Source organism: Urocampus carinirostris, chromosome 20 (genome assembly GCF_059441175.1).
Source record: "Urocampus carinirostris isolate Australia breed hairy pipefish chromosome 20, RoL_Ucar_1.0, whole genome shotgun sequence".
In the NCBI taxonomy this organism is placed as follows: domain Eukaryota; kingdom Metazoa; phylum Chordata; class Actinopteri; order Syngnathiformes; family Syngnathidae; genus Urocampus; species Urocampus carinirostris.
The window spans coordinates 20,931,569-20,954,755 of NC_142368.1; the positions used below are offsets into that span (position 1 = coordinate 20,931,569).

At 37.5% G+C, this 23,187-nt stretch overlaps 2 protein-coding genes across 3 annotated transcripts in view; one reads left to right on the forward strand and one right to left on the reverse strand.

The window, feature by feature from the left end:
* Nucleotides 1-268: 268 nt before the first annotated feature.
* LOC148346548 (thyroid transcription factor 1-like) lies at nucleotides 269-6,570 on the forward strand. Its single transcript, XM_088325455.1, has 2 exons — nucleotides 269-749; nucleotides 5,547-6,570. The coding sequence occupies exons 1-2, from the start codon at nucleotides 341-343 to the stop codon at nucleotides 6,059-6,061; spliced, it is 924 nt and encodes a 307-aa protein (XP_088181581.1). The 5' UTR covers nucleotides 269-340; the 3' UTR covers nucleotides 6,062-6,570.
* Nucleotides 6,571-8,401: 1,831 nt separating this feature from the next.
* The window catches only part of xrn2 (5'-3' exoribonuclease 2), a 33,464-nt gene continuing 18,678 nt past the window's right edge, over nucleotides 8,402-23,187 (reverse strand). For both annotated transcript variants that reach the window (XM_088324881.1, XM_088324880.1), the window contains 3 exons: nucleotides 13,776-13,842; nucleotides 11,006-11,198; nucleotides 8,402-8,642 (listed from right to left, as the gene is read on the reverse strand). In XM_088324881.1, the coding sequence (XP_088181007.1) occupies nucleotides 8,574-8,642; nucleotides 11,006-11,198; nucleotides 13,776-13,842 (329 nt within the window). In that variant the 3' untranslated portion in view covers nucleotides 8,402-8,573. The remainder of the gene's footprint in view (nucleotides 8,643-11,005; nucleotides 11,199-13,775; nucleotides 13,843-23,187) is intronic.

Consider the following 23,187-nt stretch of genomic DNA (forward strand, 5'->3'; position numbering starts at 1 on the left):
TTTTAAGCTGGGTGTCCTCAGAAATAAATTGAGGGATGCAAGGAGCCAGGTGGTCTGGATGGAGGTCCTTAAACCACCATCCCCCATGCCCCTTAGAGTGGTCTATCTTCAAGTGCTCTCATCTGATTGGTGATGCATTTAAGTGACAACGGGAGCGAAGGGGTCTGGATGAGGGGCCCGTAAGAAGGAGGAGCTGAAAACGTAAGCATCATTAGCATATTTTCGCTGGATTTTATATTGCTGAGACTGATCTGTAAAGTTGCTGAGAAATTCCGCATCTGTCAATCACCTGGCCCCGCCCCCTTTTTGGAATAAGGACTCTGCTGGACCCCCGGCCCTCATGATGGCACAAGAAAGGGAGGGGGCCGCATCTTTGGGTCCCAGCTTGTGCAGGAGCCCCCTCGGACAATCCTCCTTTTCGGTCTCCGAAATCCTCTCGGAGAGTGCCATGGACGAACTGTACCGGATGATCGGTACCGGACCGCAAGATTCTGGACCGGGGAGCTTGCATTGGTACCATTCGGAGGCTGCCATGCAGCAGCATCAGCATCTTCATCAATATCCGGAGCAGCAGCAGCAGCAGATCGCAGCTTCTTACGCTGGGGTCCCTAACTTTCCGGGTCCGGTTGGAGGGTTCTGTGCAGGCGGCGTGGATGAGATTCCGGTCTACCAAGAGTCACTGATGGGGGTTGGACCTTATGCTCCAGTGGGGACCTGGTACACCAACCCTGAAACAATATACGCACCAAGTTAGTGCAAAGATTTATTTGAAAAAGTTTGGAATGACGCAAATCAAGGGTGTAGTTTTGTCAAGGGAGGAGGGGACGCTTACCCACGAATATTGAGAAATTCTTGTTTCGTCCCCTCTAATTTTATGAGATAAACTCAAAAGAAATGTGCCACTAATTTTCATCGTGTTATGTCCCCACCAAGACTAAACCTACGCCCTTGACGCAGATAGTAAAAACATAGTAATACATACATAAATAATATAGTAGATACTTTTAAGACTGATTTGAACTAAACACTTTTGGTACAAAAAAACTTCAATCCGGTAATTGGGTTTCATAAAGCGAATATGCAAAAAATGTGCAGGTTTATTTTAAGCTATGTATCTGGTTATTTTTTTTTAGCTTTTTTCCTGTTTAATATCGGTTTCCAGTTTCTTTCCCGTCTAGTTTGTACTGTTTCATTTCGATATCCTGTCTTGCCTAATCTGGTCTGTCCCGTCCTGTCCGGTATCGACCCCATCTGTCCGATATCTGCTCGGGCAATTCGTATCGATCTCGTCGGCCTCTTGCTCCCTGTCATTCAACGCCGGACTGCTGCTTAACGTGCATGCCTCCCCATTTCCCGTAAAATAAAGGCTTGTGTCAGACCGTCACGCGATTGGGTCCTAAACCTGTTCTGGTTCTTGACAAAAACGGGGTGAGCGATCGCACTAACAATTACTGCACACATACTTTTCCAAGTTGTCAACTCCATGTTAAAAATATTTAAGGGCAAAAATATGTTTATGATAAGAAAATGTGTTTTTCTTTAAAATGACCAAATAGAGGTGACGTGAAGCATCAATGACTAAAGTTACTGCACACATGTTTTAGTTTTACAAGTTCCCCTGGTAATTATAAAGGGAAGGATATTATAATACGGAAAGCCAATTAAGGACTTTTAAGCATTAAAAAATGGGGTGAAAAGTAGTAACTTTGGTCCCTTTTATTTAATGAGTTTATTTTATTCTCTACTTATTAAGCCATTGGTTTTATTTGAAAAGCTTATTTAACCATTTTTTTCTGGCCTATATACACAAGCTGTCCTCCATGTGGCCAATAAGTTTCTTATGTTAGACATTTTTCCCCGTTTTGATGTTTCGAAGCAATATATTCAGATAAAAAATATTTTAACTCTTATGTGTTATGAATTGGCACCACTAACTGTTGTTAAAGGGTTTATTTTAACCCGGGGTCTAACTTAGGCAGGACCACCAAAAAGAAAGGGGTTTTGCCCAATCTAGTTCATACAACATCCTAACAAACATCCATATCCATATATTCGCCTTTTAAATTGATTTTATGGACTCCATGACACATCAGTTATTGCATTATCTGACCTTGAAACAGAACACTGGAGAATGGAGACCCTAACACAGGGGAGGGCAAACTACGGCTCAGGCTCTTTTATCCAGCCCGACAAACGAAAATGGTCCAAGTTTATTGAAAATATATATAAAAGTCAAACAAAGTACTACTGATAAAAATGTTTTTTTTAGACCAAACTTTGTCCCCATTGTCATTTTTTGTGTCTACAACTACAGAAATACTTCAAAACTACAACACAATTGCTAGAAAACTAAATATCAAATTTAGTGCTTAAAAACAGGGACCGATCTTATTATTTTTCTTTTATTCTGAAAACAAAGAAATACTATAGAAATACTACAATACTATAATACAGTCCACTCATACAGAAATATTACGACAGGAATATTACAAAAATACATCTAAAGTAATACTATAAAATACTAAAGAATACCCTAAAATATTCTTATATATAAAATATACTTATAAATATAAATATGCTTAAAGTATACTTACCTAATATACTACAAATTATTATTATGGAAATATTACAAAATATTACAGAAACCCGACTAGAATGCTACTTTGGAATTACTTTAAAAATACTTTTACAGAAATACCGCTACAGTAATACTACAATGCAAATATACTACTACCGAAATTTTACAACAGACATACTACTAAAACACTAGAGAAATACTACAAAAAAACACTTCAGAGGTACTATTATACAACGACAGAAATACTGCATACAACTACAGTAACTTTACTATGAAAATACTACAGAAATCCTATACAAATACTATGACAAGAATACCACTGCTGAAACACTGTAAAAATAAAACAGCTTTAATACTACAAAATTAAATATCAAATTAAATGCTTAAAACATAGATCTAATAACTTCATTTGCTTTAAATGTAAGTGTTACAAAACCAATTTGATGAAAACAAATCTATTTTTTTTTATAAACAAGTACATGTCTGCATGTATATTTATGAATTGGTCAGGTTACCTGAATTGGCCCCTTGGCCACATTTTTTAACCCCACCACTCCAAATACTTTCCCACCCCTGCCCCAACACAATGTAAGGGTTAATTATCAAGTTTTATAGATTTCAGGATTGATTTTTTTTCCCACTGGACATCAAATACTAGGTTTTAATGCATATAAAGGGACAGTGTGTAGTATGTAAGTGAATACTAGCCAAATATACACAAAATATCACACCAATGTTAATCAGCTCCCGTGTTATTTTCGATTGTTCTCGATTGTTTGTTCTCAGCTCAGGGATGCTGCTGGAAATGTGAATTTCCCTTCGGGGATGAACAAAGTATCTATCTATCTATCTATTTGTATGAACAATCACTGGTCGAGAAATTAGTATTTCTTTAAAATGAAATGAAATGATCTGCATTTATATTGCGCTTTTCAAGTCAAGACTTCCCAAAGCGCTTTACATTGTGCTTCACATTTCCCAATAGCGGCCGTGCAGCCATGTAAGGTGCTAACCTGCTTATTGGGGGTATTAGGGGTTCAGTGTCTTACCCAAGGACACTTCGACATGTAACAAGGAGGAGCCGGGATTCGAAAATAGGTGTAAACCCAACTTAAGTCGTCGCCATTTTTGTCTGCCGTGTTTTTTTTGTGCTGCGGCACTGGTTTTCGTTCGCATTAGACAACAGTGCCATCTAATGGTCAAAAATTACACACTAGGCCTTTAAGATAAACAGCTTTTATAAACAATTTACGAAAAAAGAAATCAAAGAAAAGGGCTGAGAGGAAAAAGCCGGGGCTTATCTTGGTCCTGTCCTCTTAACAGTAGAAACACTTTTTACATTAATCATCTCATATGGCATAGGTGTAACCTGCCCATTTTCAGGGGGGCTCAGGCACCCCCTAAAAATTATTAGCTTTTTAAAACTCTCTTTTCTTTAATAAAGGACAGAATAGGGTTAAATAAGATGAAAAAACGCGAGATAGAATCAAATCAAAAGTAAAACAAAACGAACATGTGAACAGCACAGTGTCGGAAATACTGCCTTGAAATGGTTCAGTCCATTTGATTTCTGGCACCGCATTGTAGTATTTCTGCAGTAGATTTTTTGTAGTTAATCAGTAGTATTACTGGGGTTTATTTTCTTAGTATTTCTGTATTGATGATTTTGTAGTATTGCTGTGGTAATACTGTAGTTTTATTTTTGTAGTATTCTTTTGGTGTCACTTGAATTTTATTTTTGTGATATGTTTCCAGTATTTCTCTAGTCAGATTTTTGTAGTATTTTTGGAAGTATTTTTCTAGTATTACTGTACTTTTCATGTGGTACATATACAGTAGTATTTTTATATTATTTCAATAGTATATTTTTTGCAGTATATCCGTAGTATTTTTGTAGTATTACTGCAGTCGTATTTTGTAGCATCGAATATTTCTGTAAAGGTATTTTTGTCGTTATATTTATGTAGCAGCAATTTTCTTTAATAGTTTTATTGTAATTGTATTTTTACAGTATTTCTGTACTTGTATCTTTGTAGTATCTCTTAAGTATTTTTAATATTACTGTAATTGTAATTTTGTAGTATTTCTTATTTTTTTCCATTCAGAATGAAGATAAGATAATATGTTAGACTCTTCTTTAGGCATACAAATTTGATATTTAGTTTTGTAATAACTTTGAAGTATTTTATGTTGTTTTTGTTGCAGACAGATTTGGGTTTTATTTTAAGTAATATTTTTATAGCATTACTGTACTTTTATTTTGTAGTATTTTTGAGTACTTCCTCAGTAGTATTTTTCTAGTATTACCATAGTTTAATTTTCGTACTATATCTGTTGTATTTTTGTAGTATTACTGCAGTTGTATTTTGAAGTATTTCTGTTGGAGTATTTATTGATAAGTATTCTTGTAATATTTCTATAGAAGTATTTCCGTAGTATTTCTGTTGTAATATTCATGCGGCGGTAATTGTGTATTATAGTGTTACTGTAGTGGTATTTTTGTTGTATTTCTGTAGAATTATTTTAAGTATTTTAGTACTTGTATCTTTATGTATTTCTTGAATATTTTTAATATTACTGTAGTACTTCAAAATATTTTTTTCTTATCAGAATGAATACAAAATGATACAGTAGATCCCGTTTTAAAGCACTAAATTTGATATTCAGTTTGTTGTAATTTTTGGGTGTTTTTGTAATATTTTGGTTGCAGACGCACAAATGGAAAATGGGGACAGATTAGGCACATTTTTAGGACTATTACTATACTTACTATGATATATACTATGATATATACTGGATATCGACCAGTTTCGTTTGGCAGGCGCTGAACCTAAAATCGCCCTTGTCATATGCTAATCATTTCTATCGGATAGCGTTGGATAAAACTTCGATATTTTTCCTTGTTTAAAAAAAAGATATCGCTTTTTTTCGCGCGTGATGCTTTCAATGACCTCCAGTTGTTTTTCAGTTCCCCGGCGAATGGGCCCTTACGGCGGGATGCCGGGCGGCCTCACGCCCAGCGAAGGCGACGTCCAAGCGGCTTTGGCGTACGCGAGAAGGAAGCGTCGGGTTCTCTTCTCGCAGACGCAAGTCGTCGAGTTGGAGCGCCGATTTAAGCAACAAAAATATCTTTCGGCCCCCGAAAGAGAACACTTGGCCCAAGTCCTCCACCTGACCCCCAACCAAGTCAAGATCTGGTTCCAGAACCACCGTTACAAACTCAAACGGCAAGGGAAGGACAAATCGGGGCAAAATGACGACGAGGATTCGGATGAAAACTCGTCGGAACTCGGGAAAAAACAGACGGAGGAGGGGAAAAGGATGGAGCGGGATGCCCGGGAGCAGCCGGAGAGCCGGGAGAACCGCGAGAACCGCGACTCCCGCAACTCGCCCTCGGGGATCTGCGCCAATACGGACGCGGCCCTACTGGACCTGTTCGATGCGACTATGGGGTCCACTTTACTTTACGGCAGAACTTGGTAGGAACGAACCGAGACACAGACATTTTTGAATTTTGGTGGTGAGTAAGGACCCTCTCTTCAGCTTTCAAGCTTTGTAGCCTAATTGTTAATAAATATTTTCATTTCTAGAACTTCTCAATGAATATCACTCAAATACACATTTTCATACCTGTCAACAAAGAGTGGGTGCGATCGGGATTTTTGATATCAAACTGATCAAAGTATAAACAGGATAGTATCGATCTGATTTGTTACTTCTTGTCCTTTCTTTTATTTTTCCTTTATTCTTGTTACTTTATCCCCTTTTGGATTTTCTTTCTTTTTTCTTTCCTCATTTTCCTGCGCACCAATTTTAATACTATAATGATGATATGAATAAAATGGGGTCCCCAACATTCAAATAACTAGCTACATTTTTCTTTACTCGCCATTTCTTAGTCAGGTATTTATCTGATTAAATATTAATCTACTTTAATGAGCTAGCAGTATTCCATTTGGATTTTTCTATGTGTATTATAAAATTTAGTGCTTAAAAATGAGCTATAGTTTATTCATTTGCTTCGGTGTGTGAATGTACATGTGAAGCACGTTGCAGTGTGCTTTGGGAGCTCTTCAATGATTTGAAAAGCTAGAGAGAGTTCTAAAGATATACATGTAGAACATTTACCATTTCATTCTGGGTGTTTCAAAACCAATTTGAACAGTTTAAATGTATATACATATACACATGTATATACACAGACATATATATATATATATATATATATATATATATATATATATATATATATGTGCCCTGCAATTGGCTGGCAACCAGTTCAGAATGTCCCCTGCCCCCTGCCCGATGATTGCTGGGATGGGCTCCAGCACCCCCGCGACCCTACTGAGGATAAGCGGTGCAGCTAATGAGATGAGATATATTATATATACATTATATATATATATATATATATATATATATTATATATATAATATATACATTTAGATGGGTCCTACTTTACAGTTGAACTTGGTGGGAAGGAAAAGGACCGGGACACAGAAATGTTTGCATTTTTGAGAGGGAGTAAGAACTCTTCAGCTTTCAAGCTTTGTAGCTCAATTGTTAATATTTACATTTCTAGAGTTTTTCAAGCCTTCTCTAGTTGTAGCACTAAAAAAAAAATATTAGTGTTTAAATGGACTGTATTATTTGGCACTTCTTAGAGGTAAAAAATAATTTGGATTTAAATGAAAAAAAAAAACAACTATCATAAAACATTGTATGTTTTAATCTTTATTCGATTTATGTATAAGAAATTACTTGAACATATAGATACAAAATCCCTCAAAATTTGTAAGATTTTTCTAGTAAAATACAAAAAATAACATTTGCAATGTACAGGTAAAAAAATATTGGTTGAGATACTTATATATTACCTGTACACAATATTTTTTAAATTCCTAGAAAAAAGGTTTAAGAATATTTTAATTTTTACGACCTTTGTACGAATATACAATTTCAAGAAAATGTATCAGGCTAAAATTAGGGAAAAAATTGACAACAGAACAGTTTTTATTAGTTTGTGGGCCTCAAACTTAAAGGGACAGTGTGTATTATTTAGGACATTGTAGTGGTAAAAAACCCTTCAATAATTATAAACAATAATGATTTAGATAAGAAAAAAAATAAATCAACTATCATACAACCATCCTTTTTATTTTTTTGAAGAAAACTCATAGGTCAATAAATTGGTATTTATTTTACATAACATGGCTGCCGTCTTACTGCTACAGGTACCTAAGAAGCTTGAAAATGCTGGGCAAAAAAATAAGTATAATTGTGCGTTTTTTGAGGCTCAGTAAAATGAAAACATTGCTATAGTTAATCAAAATTAAAAAGCTCAAAACTTTAACACTGTACCAACTCATAACTTAAAGCAGGGGTTTCAAACTTGGTCCGTGGGCTGATTTCAGCCTGCAAGATCAGTATTATAGGTTCCTGCCTTATTGGGAAAGTTTAAAGGAACAGTGTGTATTTTTTTCTTCATCTACAAAAAAGAAACAGTAGAAAAAAGCAAAACACAGATATTAACTTGCATTTTTTTTTAAATACTTGTAGATCGAGAAATGTGCATTTATTTCACATAGCTAATCCTCTTGCTGCAACAGCTACCAAAAAACAAGACCTTTGCAATAAACTGGGAAAAAAAAGTAAAATGATGCCTTTTGATATCTTCAATGAGGCCCTTTAGTTTGTATTCTCCCTCGTGTTTTAGCACTCTTTTTCAGTTCCCCCACACAACACAGCAACATCTGGTGGTCAAATAGTACACGCTATCCCTTATATATTTCCACAAGATGAAATATTTTCTTAAAAAGTGCATAGGTTTTCACATAACTTGATTTTTAATTGTACAAGTTTGTAAAATACAACATTGGAGAAACTCTCAAAGTTACATGGACTGAATTAAAAATTAAAAAATTTCATTTTGGAACAGAATTACGTGAAAAAAAAAATTAAAAATATTTCATGTGACGATAAAAAGAGTTGTAGTTTATTTCCAGTTATATCTTCTGGACGGTGGCGGTGCCGGGTAACCGCCTCTGTTGGAGCTGTTTTGGCCCTAAAAACAAAAAGGATACATTTATTAAAGAGACGGTGTGTATTATTTAGTGCATCCTAGTAGTTAAAAAAGCCATTCATTTAAAAGAAAACATTGATTTAAATAAGCAAAAATACCTTATTATAAATGTGCATTTTTAATTAAAAAAAATTCGTATTCATTTGATTTATGCGGATAACCTACAAAAGAACCGACATATTTGTCAGCCATCTTGCTGCTGAGGGTACCCCCAACTTAAAAAGTAAATTTTTTTGTTCTTTTTTGCTTTTTTCCCTTATATTTTTTCACCTTTTTTTTCATTTTTTGTCCTTTACATTTACTTTTTCCCTCATTTATCATCTTTTTTTTATTTTTCAGCCTTTGCTTCCTGTTCCTTTTTATTTCTTTCATTTCCATTTTTGTTCCTTATTCTTAATCTTTCCGTTTTCTGTATTTCTCCCCTTTCCTCCTTTTTCCTTTTCCCTTTTCCGTTTTTCATTTTCTCTCCTTTTTAGAACCTTTTTAAATTATATTTCACTCCTTTAAGTCACAAAAGACTGGGCTAAAAAAAATAAAAACCATGTAGTTCGCACTTCTTCCTCGTGCTTTTTAGCACTCGTTTTGGGTTTCAGTACACAATACAGCCACATCCAGTGATCAAATATTACACACTCTTTCTTTAAAACAGAAAAATGCCGCAGTACACCAGTTGAAAATCAAGACTCAGTTTACAAAAAACGTAAGTACCAAATTGAAAAGCACTTGGAAAAAAATGAATACAAATCGTATTTCAAGTGGTACAAGACAAAACTGACATTTTTTAAAAATAAATTTTTCTTCACATTTGATGCAACACACTGCACGACCGTGATAGGCTGGTGTATGCTTTCAAACAGCTGACGCACAACTGGCCATCAATACAAACAATGGAGCAATGCGATAGATGCTTTAGCAGCGGCTCATTACTTAGAAAATAAATTTATCAATCAAATCGGAATCTGAAAAAATTCAGAGGAGCATAAAAAGACATGCTGATCACCAGCTGGTGCCCCGTGGACTGTTATCGGATCCAGTGAGAGACAGGCTGCATAGGGACAGAACCCAAGACAGAAGCTGCAGGTCCAGCCTACTGCAACAGCTAAGGTACATAACTATCACAAGCCGCCTCTGCGGAGCCTGTATCTCACCCATGAAACAGATGACCTGGAGCTACAACTTGTGGGAAACCACTACATTCGTGATTTATATTTTAATCTCTGGGACGTTGCTGAGGTCGCGGTTACCCGATGCTAGCGTGCAACTAGCCAACCCCTCTCTAAATCGCTTCTTACTCTGTAAAAGGAAGGCCTCCAATTTCGTTGTACTTTTCCATCATAACAATAAAGGCCATTTATTTAACTGCCATTCTGTTTTTATTCGTAGATATAGAGTTTTTATTTTGTTACGGTCTTATATTCTCAGTCAGTGATGACGTCATCTTGAAGTAAGTTTGACCCTTGTATCTACTAGGTACTCATCATTGAACGAGATTGAGAAATCAAAAAGTAAATAATGGTCAGCAGACAGCAACCCAAACAAAGTCCCCCAGAGGAGGGCGCTGTTTTTTGTTTAAGGTTAAAGAATTTCGGAGGGTTCCCCCAAGCATTTTCCATTCAAATCCAAGACTTTTGAAGACCTTTTCAAGTCCATAGCCAATGAAATTTAAGGCCGCGCCAATTCTGGCATACATTTATGAAATCATGAAAAAGAATCTGTCAGAATAACTAAGAAAACTTGCATAAAACAAGCGCAAGTAACTACTGTATATGAAACTCCTGCGTAATGCTGCATTTTTGAAAAGGCGGAAATCTTGATTTTCCAACGGCACTTTGCATTTAACGGTCAGACATTGACTAAATTCGGAGAAAATGAAAAATAATTTCACGACACAACATTCTATACTTTGTTTAGTTTACTTATTTTAAAGTTATTAGCTCTATGACACAGAAAAGACAGGGAAAAATGAAGACATTTAAGACTTGTAAATAAAATGTAAGACCTTCGCATTTGCCCTAATGTATAGTTATCAAATTCAAGACTTTTTCAATTTTTCAGACCCCGATGTCGCCGTGATTAAGCACTCACAAAAAAAGCACAGAAATTGCGATTCTGGAATTGTGTTTTTCTTCCAAAATTATGGAGGCTTAATATCCTGATGCAGTGATGGATTTGGTTTTTATATATTTGTTCTTTTGATCATTATTTAAATTGTGTTAAAATGGTATTTTAGTGTGAAAAAATGCAGGGGGAAATAAATAGAACTTTTAAGAATCCAACCAAAATACGAGAACCATGGCCATTTCTTATGATATTGGTTCCAAGTGACAAAATTGGATTTCCGATACCTGGTACTGCTGCCCTTGGTCATTCTGCCTATGGTGCCAGTCGCTCCTTTGCGACTGGAAGCGGTGCTGGTACCCACTGGGGTCGGCCCCTCCCCGGTACGTGTTCTGTTGGTATGCCCTGGGCTGAGACTGCGTGGCCCGGTCCCAACCTTGGGCGCCGCCGCCGCCTCTGCCGGCGTACCCTTGCTGCTGCCTGCAAACACAACAGAGTCCACTTTAAATAGCGTCTCCACTAATAACCAGCGAGTTTTACAACTATTTCAGCTCTGGGTAGGCAAACTACATCCCAGGCGCCACATACAGCCTTGCCAGTCGTTTTTGTGTAAACCACTCAGCCCCGATTTTTAAGTAAAAATCACTTCCTGCTCAGAACCCTCGCCTGGAAAATGCTGGTCTACTTGAGATCTCAAAAGCCAAGAAGAAATCCAAAGGTTAGAGAACATTCTCCATTCAGGCCACGGTACTGTGGAATGTACTGCCTGTTGATGTCCGATTTGCAACCTCAGTGGAAATGCTTAAATCTAGGCTTAATAAATCTAGCCTATGAATAATATCGACCTCAGGAGGCTGTCAATCTGACATTCTCTTGTAACTTATATGTCATGTTATTGATGTCATGTATTAGTCTTTGCAGCCCTTCGAGACTTCTTGTGATTACAGGCTATACAAATAAACATGACTCGACTATAAAATTCTGTTACACTTTTTCTCAGGTCAAACTAAGCATTCTTAGTGACAAACGATACTCAATATGTGGCGATGATTAAAACCATGAACAAAATACCACCATAACATTTTTGATTTATTTATTCAATGTCCATCCAAGTCCAATTCAGATAAACTAGTCAAGTCATGTTTATTTGTATAACCCTTTATCACAAGGAGACTCAAAGGGCTGCACAAACCACAGATTATTGCAAATCACAGACTATTATCACACCATCCCCTGATCTAAAACCTACAGGAGGGCAAGGAAATTGGGAGCCGAAACAGTCGGTTCCCTAATCTTGCTTTTGTGCGTTTATTTTTATCTTTCGAGACGACTTTCTGCGTTTACCATTCTGTTTCATTTGTCTCTGGTACAGTGAATAAAAATGGTTCAACAATGAGATAAGACCTAATGCCATTTAGTATGTCAACTATAGCAGTGTTGCTGCTGGAATTTGCCCAATTTCATCTTTCCAAAAAATCTGGCTATTATTCAGTATTTTTGCTATCTTCAGATGAGGAACTGTAATAGTCATCCATATCAGTAGGTGGCAGTAGATTTTTATATACTGACTATCTGATCATGTGTGCTACCTACACTACATTTAAAAACTTAATTTGTTTAACAAAGTGATTTAAGATTGTACTGTAAAAAATAAAAACAAAATAAAAAAGAATGATGTGCTTTATTTAAGTATTATTTTCTTCTTTTTATATGCTAATTATCTGCTTATGAGGTAGTAAAGTGAAATATTTGACATAACTTCAATTTCAAACATTTGATGGACGGTGTGCCTCGGAACCTTTTTATAAATAAGTGTACCTTGCTTCAAAAAGGGTTGAAAAACACTTTATAGCACTAAATATCTAGTGGTTGTCAATTTCCCTGTGGGGATGAATAAAGTATCTATTTATCTATCTTGTTAGGATTTAACACTTTCACTGCTGCGAGCTGGGTTCGAACCTTGTTCGATATATCATTGCACAAATTCAATAATACCTTGTGTATAATTCACATCCAAACTTGGAGTGTTTTGTTAAAAAAACAAAAAAAAAACAACTGCGTTATAGATTCATAAATATGGTTCTACTAATAAAAATGTGTTTTTGTTTTGTTACCTTATCCGATGTGTTATTTTGTGTGCCACCATTAAAAAACAATTTTTATTAGGCTTATGGCCAACATTCAGAACCTGGTTAAATTTTTCTGAATTGGCCATTTTTTATATAATTTGTTCATTTGAGTTATCAATATTTTTTCAATAGAATCTCATGCAGTAAAAACACTGCAAATGATCATATGTAGTGTTTAAAAAAGGTAGAAGTTATGTTACTTTGCTTCAATTACTTTTAGCTGAAGTTTTGATTTTAAATAAAATCCATTCATATTATGAAATTCCTTGTTTCAAAAACCAATTGGATGACATGGTCCCTCCAGAAAACAAATACACAATAAAATATAAATTGTGCATGTAAATACAAGCGTGAAAAATTTGATATGTTTTCTCACAAGTTGCCATGGTATCAGATTCAAGACTATGTAACGGCATATAGAGAAAATACATAAATCAACGATTTTTTTCCCTCTTGCCTCGGCCCCTATGCAAAAAAAAATTTCCCAACGCGGCCCGCGAATCTAATTTTTTGCCCACCACCGAGTTTATGTGCTGTTAGTCATGATTCGTATACCTTTTTCATGGCCAAGTTCAAAGACTTTTTGAGGGCTTTAGAAGCCAATTTACCAATTTCTTCAGTACCAGTAAAGTAAGAAATCTGGTGTGAATGAATTTTGTAGATCCACATATATATTTGCAATTTCCGTACGTGATTTTTAACCATGTGTGTGCATCAAGACATGTGATTCTATTAAATGCAATGGCAAAGCGAAGCCACCGGAGAGCCACGTCATCGTCATTTTTAAGCAAACAAAACAACAAAAATTCAAGCATTTTCAACGACTTCCAACACCCGTACAGACCCATAAATTTGTTTTTGTACTCATTGATAGCAGAATTTGGTTACTTTTTTACCAGAAATTGTTTGAAAGTAGCGAGGGACTCACATTCGATAGTTCGGCTGCTGCTGCTGGAAGGCCGGCGGCATCCCCAACAAGCTCCCTGATCTGGAATCTGCGTACAACAAAGAAACGGGTCAACACAGATTTCTAAGCCTGCCTCTGCCACAGTGAGTGATCCGAAAATCGGCATTTGCATGTTTTGCTGAGCAAAAAAATCCCCCCCCAAAAAACGCATTGAGACGGTGGAATTGTGGACTCTTCAAGTGGCTCGCTTTTATTGCGGCGCAGCCTTCACAAAGGCCCACTTGAGAGAGGGGTGGATTTAAAAGAAAAAGGCTGTTTTGCAGAGCCGCTGTTGCCGTGGTGACGAGCAGATGCACGTTTGTTTGGGGAGTCCACCTGCACGCCAGAAAATAAACACCTCCGTGCACGTTAGTTAACCTTGGGAATTGAACGCTTCCCCATCTTTTGTTTTTCCTCCATTTAGTCTGTTAATGGGTTTGGTTTATCGACATCCAAATTGGTCTTACTCAATAATAAGTTCATATTATATGAAGACTGTGGGGCAAAAAACTGAAAAAACAATTAAAAAAGGCAAACTATACACTAGAACAAAAAAAATACCGTATTCTCTGGAATATAAAGCGCACTGGATTATAAGGCACACCTTAAAATCGGAAAAATAATATATTCTGAAACTTGGAAAGCAAACTGAAAAATAAAGATTAGGTGAAAATAATTATATTTTAAATAGTATTTCTTTACTAGAATAAAGTTTTGGAAATATAACTATTTGTTTGCAATAGTCTTTGATCTGTGCAGCCCTTTGAGACTTTGTGATTGAGGGCAATACAAATTAACATGACTTGACTTTACTCGACTTTTGTTACATTTTATGAAAATCGGATATTAACACAAGGCAATAATACCTAGTATTAGGGGAAATTTTGACAACAACATGTTTTTGTTTGTTTGTGGGGCTTTAACTTGTAAAAAAAAAAGTCCTCAGGTAGACTAAAAATCTAAACAGACGACTTTTACTTTCAAGTTGGAGTTAGATAGAGATAGATTGATACTTTATTCATCCCCGAAGGGAATTTCACATTTCCAGCAGCATCCCTGAGCTGAGAACCATACAATAATAAAGCAAAAAGAATACAATATACAAGTACCCAGTGTGACGTGCAAATGCCCACTGTAGCGTGTTATATAGAATAACTAAATAGTGCTACACAGAATACATATTGCAATAAGATTCGGTAATATGCAATGTAGGTGGTGTGGTTTACTGTGGGCTTTTACTCTGCCAAGTAGAGTTAAAGAGCCTCATGGCATGGGGAAGAAATGATCTCCTCAGTCTGTCCGTAGTACAAGACAGTGACAGCAGTCTGTCGCTGAAACTGCTCTTCTGTCTGGAGATAATGCTGTGTAGTGGATGCGATGGATTGTCCATGATTGACCGCAGCTTTTCCAGTGCCCGTCTCTCAGCTACTGTTAGGCTGTCCAGCTCTTTGCCCACAACAGAGCTCGCTTTCCTAGCCAGTTTATTGAGACGAGAGGCATCCTTCTTCTTGACGCTGCCTCCCCAACACGCTGTCGCATAGAAGAGGGCGCTTGCCACTACTGTCTCATAGAATATTTTCAGGAGCTTTTTGCAGATTTTGAAGGAGGCCAGCCTTCTGAGGAAGTAAAGTCGGCTTTGCCCTTTCCTACATAGAGCTTCTGTGTTGGCAGTCCAGTCCAGTTTGTTGTCCAGCTGCACACCCAGGTATTTGTAGGTCTGGACAAATTCTACACATTCTCCTTTGATGGTTACAGGAACCGGGTGAGTTCTGGTTCTCCTGAAGTCCACCACCATCTCCCTGGTCTTGGTGGTGTTCAGGTGCAGGTGGTCATACTGGGGTCTGCCTGTCAGGTAGTCAGTAATCCATTCTATAAGGTGTGAGCTAACTCTCATCTCTGTCAGTTTCCTACTCAGTAGCAGAGGCAGTATGGTATTGAAGGCACTGGAGAAGTCCAAAAATGTAATCCTCACAGCCCCCTTAGCCCTATCCAGGTGAGAGAGGGATCGGTGTAACATGTATACTATAGCATCCTCCACTCCCACCTTCTCCTGGTAAGCAAATTGCAGTGGGTCGATGGCGTGACGGACCTGTAGCCTCAGGTGGTGCAGCAGCAGCCGCTCCATGGTATTCATCACATGTGATGTCAGGGCGACCGGCCTGAAGTCGTTGAGTTTCTCAGGTCTTGATTTCTTTGGGACTGGGATGATGCAGGATGTTTTCCACAGCTGAGGGACCCTCCCCTGTTCAAGGCTCAAGTTGAAGATGCGCTGTAGAGGGTCTCCCAGCTCAGACGCACAGGCTTTCAGCAGTCGGGGGGATACTCCATCTGGACCAGCTGCCTTGCTGGTTCGCAGCCTTCTCAGCTCTCCACACACCTGGGCTGCAGTTATTTTTAGTGGGGGGATGTCTTCAATGCTACTGTCCAGAGAGGGAGGGGGAAGGACGGCTGCAGTACTCAGGGGTGAGGATGAGGCGGAGTGGTCAAACCTGTTGAAAAAGTTGTTCAACTGGTTGACTCGCCCCACATCTATATCCACAGCCACGCCCTGCTTGGTGCTGCAGCCAGTAATTGTTTTCATCCCTTCCCACACCTCCTTCATGTTGTTGTTCTGCAGCTTTTTCTCCAACTTCCTCCTGTACTGCTCCTTCCCTTTCCGGAGCTGGACTTTGAGCTCCTTCTGTACTCGTTTTAGCTCCTGCTGATCACCATTTTTAAAGGCCCTCTTCTTTTGGTTCAGAAGGCACTTGATGTCACTCGTGATCCAGGGCTTGTTGTTGGCATAGCAGCATACAGTCTTTATAGGAACAACATTTGTCCATGCAGAAGTTAATGTAGTCAGTAGTGCAGTTTGCCATCTCCTCAATGTCCCCACTGCTGGACCCTAGCAGGACATCCCAGTCCGTACTTCCAAAGCAGTCTCTCAGAGCCTGCTCTGCCTCGGTGGGGGCGTTGTATGAGGGGGTGAGGGACAGACAGAGATGGCCGGATCCAACCAGATGTTTGATCTTACTGTACACACGGTCAAGTGTTTTTTCCCTAATTGCTCAGTCCACATATTGAGTGAATTTGGGAAGTACAGTCCGTTCGTGCCGGTGAAGCGTGCATCCTGCTAGTTGGACTGCGGCGTCAGGAAGCCAAGACTCCGTGATGACAAAAACACTCCAATTTCGGACGAAGCGGTTGGTGGCGATTCGCAGCTCAAATTCACTCATTTTGTGGACGATGGATCTGGGGTTAGTGAGGAACATGCTTGGAGGCGCTGGTCTGAGTGGTCGCCTTCTTAGCCTGGGCCCGACAGGCAGCCTTTTACTTTTGCTCAGTCGTTGTCAGCAGGCAGATCACACAGGGAGATCCGGTGGTCTCTGTATATCCCTCGGGATGTTATTGTAGTTGTGAAAAGAGTATAAGGGAAAATAGGAGGGATAAAAGAACACCAAAAAACAAGTGACGAACTAGAGCCCATGAACATCTTACCTTATGTTTACTATTATGTGTACAGTAATGCTAATTGTAATTCACCCTGGTGAATCCTGGAAGGGGGATTACCACATGTGAGGTCCTTTCTCAAGGTTTCTCTTTTCTCCTCACACTGAGGTTTTTGAGTTTTCCTTGCCCGCATGCTGGTTTAAGATCAGGTAATTGTGTAATTTTGTAACTGTAATCCTGTGCAGTCCTTTGAGACATTTTTGTGATTAAGGGCTATATAAATAAATTTGACTTGACTTGACTTGACATGAAGCCTCTCCAATCGCGCGCGCTGCCATCTTGGAATCTATGAATAGTGAATAGTGAGGCCAAGGATTCTAATTTAGCACAAACTTCAGCCCTAAACTATAAAATTAGAGATAGTCTTCGCAAGCTAACAACATGAATAGCCAACGAGTAATTGTTTTCTCGTTGAATAGACTTTTTTTAGTAGAGGATTACCCATCTCTTGATGACTTTATTCAAAAGGAGAAACGCATAAACCTCATTTATAAGTAAAAGAAGTTGCATGGAACTTTCTGCTGTTATCTTCTGGTCTAAAGTCATGATCGCAACCTCAGTCAGCTCATTCCTGATGCACCAGCAAGTATGCGCATTTTTAGACACATTAGAATAAACTCATATTTTAATCTTTCTTGGGGTATAGGTTGGTGTTTGGACTGTACTTGGGGTAGGCCTTTTCTTACTTTCACCATTTTCATGGTGCATTGACAAAAATTATTTTTTTAAAACCTGCAGGGAAGCCCATAACCTCATGTGCGGTCCCTTCATTTTACTGATGTTGAGGTTTTTTAGTTTTTCCTTGCCCTCATGTAGGTTTTATATCAGGGGATGGTGTAGTTTGCAAAAATCTGTGGTCTGTGCAGCCCTATAAGACTTCTTGTGATTTAGGGCTGTACAAATAAACATGACTTGACAAGCATAACCCATTCCTTGAACCTAATATGTTCCGCCCCAAACAGCTCTGTATAAAGCATAGGGACTTTAACACATACTTAATAGAGGAACTATTTAACTTACAACTTTTCAAGTACATCTCAAACCAAGTAACCTACCTTAGAGACAAAAAATTATTTTGTCTGTGGTCCAGTTTATATATTGCTTTCTTACTCTGCCAATCAAATGAAGATGTAGGTTCTTTTTTGTTTTAAATTGAAAATCTGATTGCCTTAACAGACAAAGCTCAGACCACATGTTACTGCATTTGTGGCATCTTCTGAGGAAAAAGACACAAAAAAAAAACCTGAACCAGAGGTCAAGTGGGGAATATCGCAAAGCGGGTCCGAAACTTTTTCCCCATTTGATAGTGTCTTGCACCGGGGCGGCTCGAGAGGACCACCCAACCGGTTTCCAATTAGAACGGTGCGAAAAAGACGAGAAGTGGACAGCTGTCAATCTTTTTAATTAGGTATGATCTTCGAGCGTCTGCGCCTCAACAAAGGCAAACAAAAGGATTACGCTTTCAAATCCCGACAGCGCGCACCGGCCACTGTATTGGGGCGGATTACGAGACGCTCGGCAACTAAACGCCTCTTTTCAATTCCCGCGCCGACTGTTTGACTCAGCTCAAACAAAAAAAAGAAGGCTTCTCTTTTTCTTGCAGCCTCTGTCCAATCTTAAATAAAAAACTCAAACACTGATTGGCAACAACTGTTTCGGGAAATGACTATTTTGACTTAGACAGTAATAAAGTCGCTTTGTTTGTCCAATGTCTATTCACTGCTCTAAACAATTACAGCTGTATTAGAAACAAATTAAACAGAAACTGAGAAAGGTATTCTTATCTTGTTCATCAACTTTATTTATTTATTTATTTTTTGCTGTTAAATGTTATTGCACTACTTTTTAAGTCCAGTCATTTTTATTAGTATAACCCTTAATCGCAAAAATTCTCAAAGGGCTGCACTTTTGTTATGATGCACTATTTCTAATTGTACCATAATTCAGTGTTCATACACCTTTTTTGATGGCCAAATTCAAGCGCTTTCAAAGGACTTTTTTTTTTTTTTACAATTTCTCCAGTACCAGTAAGAGAAGAAATCTGGTGTGAATCGTGTATTTTGCACAACTGAAATGAAATGATGTGCATTTATATAGCGCTTTTCAAGTCAATGACTTCCCAAAGCGCTTTACAATGTGCTCCACATTTCCCAATAGCGGCCTTGCAGCCATGTAAGGCACTAACCTGCTTATTGGGGGTATTAGGGGTTCAGTGTCTTACCCAAGGACACTTCGACATGTAACACGGACGAGCCGGGATTCGAACTGTGATCCCTTGATCCCAAGACGAGCGCTCCTGAGCTACTGCCGCCCCAAACAGGGTGCACAAAACACTGGACCGTGTGTACAGTAAGATCAAACATCTAGGCAACTTTTGTGTGCCACCAGCAACTTTCAGGCAATAAAATACCACTCAAAGTTCTGTATAAAAACATTCAGTGTACAATTAAGACAACAAAACAATACTATCCCCTCGTTGCAGGAGGTAAACAAAATAACAAATATTTAAGGACAAAATTTGGTCTATGTTAGTCACATTCTACAACATCTACTTCGGGACTATATGTCTAAAACGGACCATATTTAGCAAAAATCTAAAACAGAAAAGATGCCAAGTTTCTGTCCAAAACACACCTTTACTAGCTGAAAAAAAGTTGGAAAAACATGTTTTTCAAAATGTTGAAATGACCACTATTTATGGTTATTTTTGGACCGCTTTAGATAAAGCAAACAAAAACATTTTTAGAACTCTATTTGAACGCTGAGAAGACACTAATGTTCTGTTCCAAACTCTGATAAAAATGTTAAAATTGGGACGGGAAAATAATTTTATGGGGAGCATTTGGATTAAAATAGAAAAACAACAAAATTATTTTTGGGGAATTAAATTTGGACATTCAACAAATTCCGGCATCAAAACATTGTTATTTTTTTGAATTGCCAAAATATGTGATTATTTTTTGTTGTGTTTTCTACAAAAATTACTTTTAAAGAAAAAAAAACTCCAAAAGGATGTCACAGTTAAAATGAAGTGACTTGCCGTGGCGTTTGGGCGCCCTTGTTTTTTTCCACTTTGTAATAGAGAGCGGGTCAGAGGTTGGGCGGAGTTGTTAGTTTGTAGCTTTAGGTTCACAATGGCCACCAGCAGAGCCGGGGCCACAGCTGCTTAGCGCTCGCAACACGGTGAACAAAGACCCCCTGGGGCCTCTCTGCAGGGGGCCCGATTTAACCCTGCTTTTGAGTTTCAATTTACATTTAGGAAGAAATAATACAATTGCTTTTTTCTCTCTCGATAATTTAATGTAATTGAAAGCTTTTTTACTATCTTTTTTTAGTAACCCACAGCATAGACTAGGAACTATTGTATACATTTTCAAACTTTTCTCTAATCCTCTGCCACTTCAGTGAGAATAGATTGTAAACAGTAAATATTTATATATATATAAATATATTAAATATATGATCACACAAAATCTTTATTTAAAATTAACAATGTGAGCAAAAAAAAAAATATATATACATATATATATATATATATATATATATACATATATATATATATATATATATATATATATATATATATATATATATTAATAAAATCATGAAATTTATATTTCTTATCAGTCAATTCAAAACTAACCTTGTGGGAATAGTATTGAATGTTCAATGTCTTTTTTGTGTGCCCGGTAATTTATAGTAAAAAAGATCAAATAAACAAGTAAAAACCATTTTTACAAATAAATTAAAGTGGCCCTTGTATCCTAAAAGTTTTCTGTACGTGGCCCTCAGAGAAAAAAAGTTTGACAGTTTTTGGTTTTAAAGTATTTCTTTCAGGGGAATTTTATTAACTAGTGGGATCTACGACCAATATTGATGAGTATCTAAGATTATTCGTGTGGACGAAAACAAATCCCCAATGAATATGCTTCTACAAATGTTAAGTGCAACAAGCCTTTCATAAATAAGCAAATACTTTCTATTCAAATAGTTTTTCATTTCATACATTTATTTTAGTAATTCTTTTGTTGGGTAAAGTCGAAGCGCTTAAAAAGGTACAGTGGGCATTATTTGACCACCAGATGTTGCTGTGCAGACGCTCTTAAACTTGTGAACATTAGAAATACGATAAACGATAGAAACATACTCTTTTCTCGGGATGTCAAAAAATATCTGGACATTGGTGTAAGTTATATTTTGTATTGTGTGCACCTTTATCACAGTCGAGGACAGTGCTGTAATGCTTCTTTCTGTCGCATGACGCTGCGAGAGGTCACCCAGCATCCGCCCTACTTGCTAGTTTGTGTGTATACACACTGCACTGTATCTCTAGCGCGCTTTGACGGTTTTAGTGTTTAAAATCTCGTGCATCCATTTGATATGGTTGTGTATAGCTTAGAGAAGAAGCAAGCCTTTTCTTTTGAAAATAAAGTGGAATAATAAAGCTTGATGTGGTTAAAGAATGGTTGGATTGCTTTTTTTCATCCACTTTTTAGCACGGAGGAGGAAGTTGCCCAACTCTTCCAAGTTAAACTTAACATTATTCTTCTTTATAGCCAACTCATGTTTATTTGTATAGCCCTTTATCACAAGGAGTCTCAAAGGGCTGCACAGACAGATTATTTGCAAACCATTGACTATTTTTACACCACCCCCTGATCTAAGACCTACACGAGGGCAAGGGAATTGGGAGCTGAGAATTTTTTTTAATTCTTTGACATAGAACTTATTTTTTTAAGTAAAAGAAATAGTTACTTTATCTGGTAAATAATTACTTCTGCTATAGAGTAACTCAGTCACTAACTCAGTTATTTTTGGAAGGAGCAGTGAGTAACTATAACCATAACTTTTTATATGAGCGATGACTGTTTTAAAGAGTCAAGTTTATTTATATTGCCCTTAACCACAAGGATTCTCAAAGGGCTTCACAGACCACAGAATGTCCACTAATGTGTAACTTTTTTTTCAGTACTATGCTTTGTAATTCAGCCTGCTTTGTAACGTTATAGAGCATATTTTATTAAACATGTATTTTTCAAATTTAAAAATGTTAAATGGTCTGCATTTATATAGCGCTTTTCAAGTCAATGAAGACCTCCCAAAGCCTTTAACAATGTGCTTCACACTTACCAATTCAGACACACACTCACACACCAATAGCAGCCATGAAGCCATGCAAGCCGCCTACCTGCTAATTGGGGGCATTAAGGATTCAGTGTCTTGCCACAAAAATTCAAGCATTTTCAACGACTTCAAACACCCGTACATTTTTGTTTTTGTGCTCATTGATAGCAGAATTTGGTTACTTTTTACCAGAAATAGTTTGAAAGTAGCGAGGGACTCACATTCAATACAGGTTACTTATACAAGCCTTAAACATACTTATATAAACCTTAAATATACATTCCATACAACATATAGCACTGGAGCAACTTACGGACAAATTCCACTTATGAACGATCCCATTTGTAAGAAGGGCAGCGTCTGTATTGTCATGCAACCAAAAACGAGTGAGAGACTCAAAGTGGCCAAACTAGACCATCGTCTTACCGCTGATTAGCGTAATGGGTTACCAGTTTTAAATGCATTTAAAAAAATAACGTATTGTGTTATTACTATGTGATTACCATGTTGTAAGCAATAGGAGTTAAAATAGGCTGTGTGTAAGGGCACTGAATGATTAACATAAATAAAGGCCAACTTTGAAAATAATTTGGGAAGAAATCATCGTTTATCTGAAGACACTTAAATCTGTAAATTAGTTTGCATGGTAGGCTATGGTTAGCTGACTGAAAACCCTTCTTCCAGCTACCTGCTTTAGCATAAGCCTCCCTCAGGCCCGTTTTCTCTTATGGTCAGTGCCTTGGCATCATTTTATCCATTTAATACTTTTTAAATTTAATTT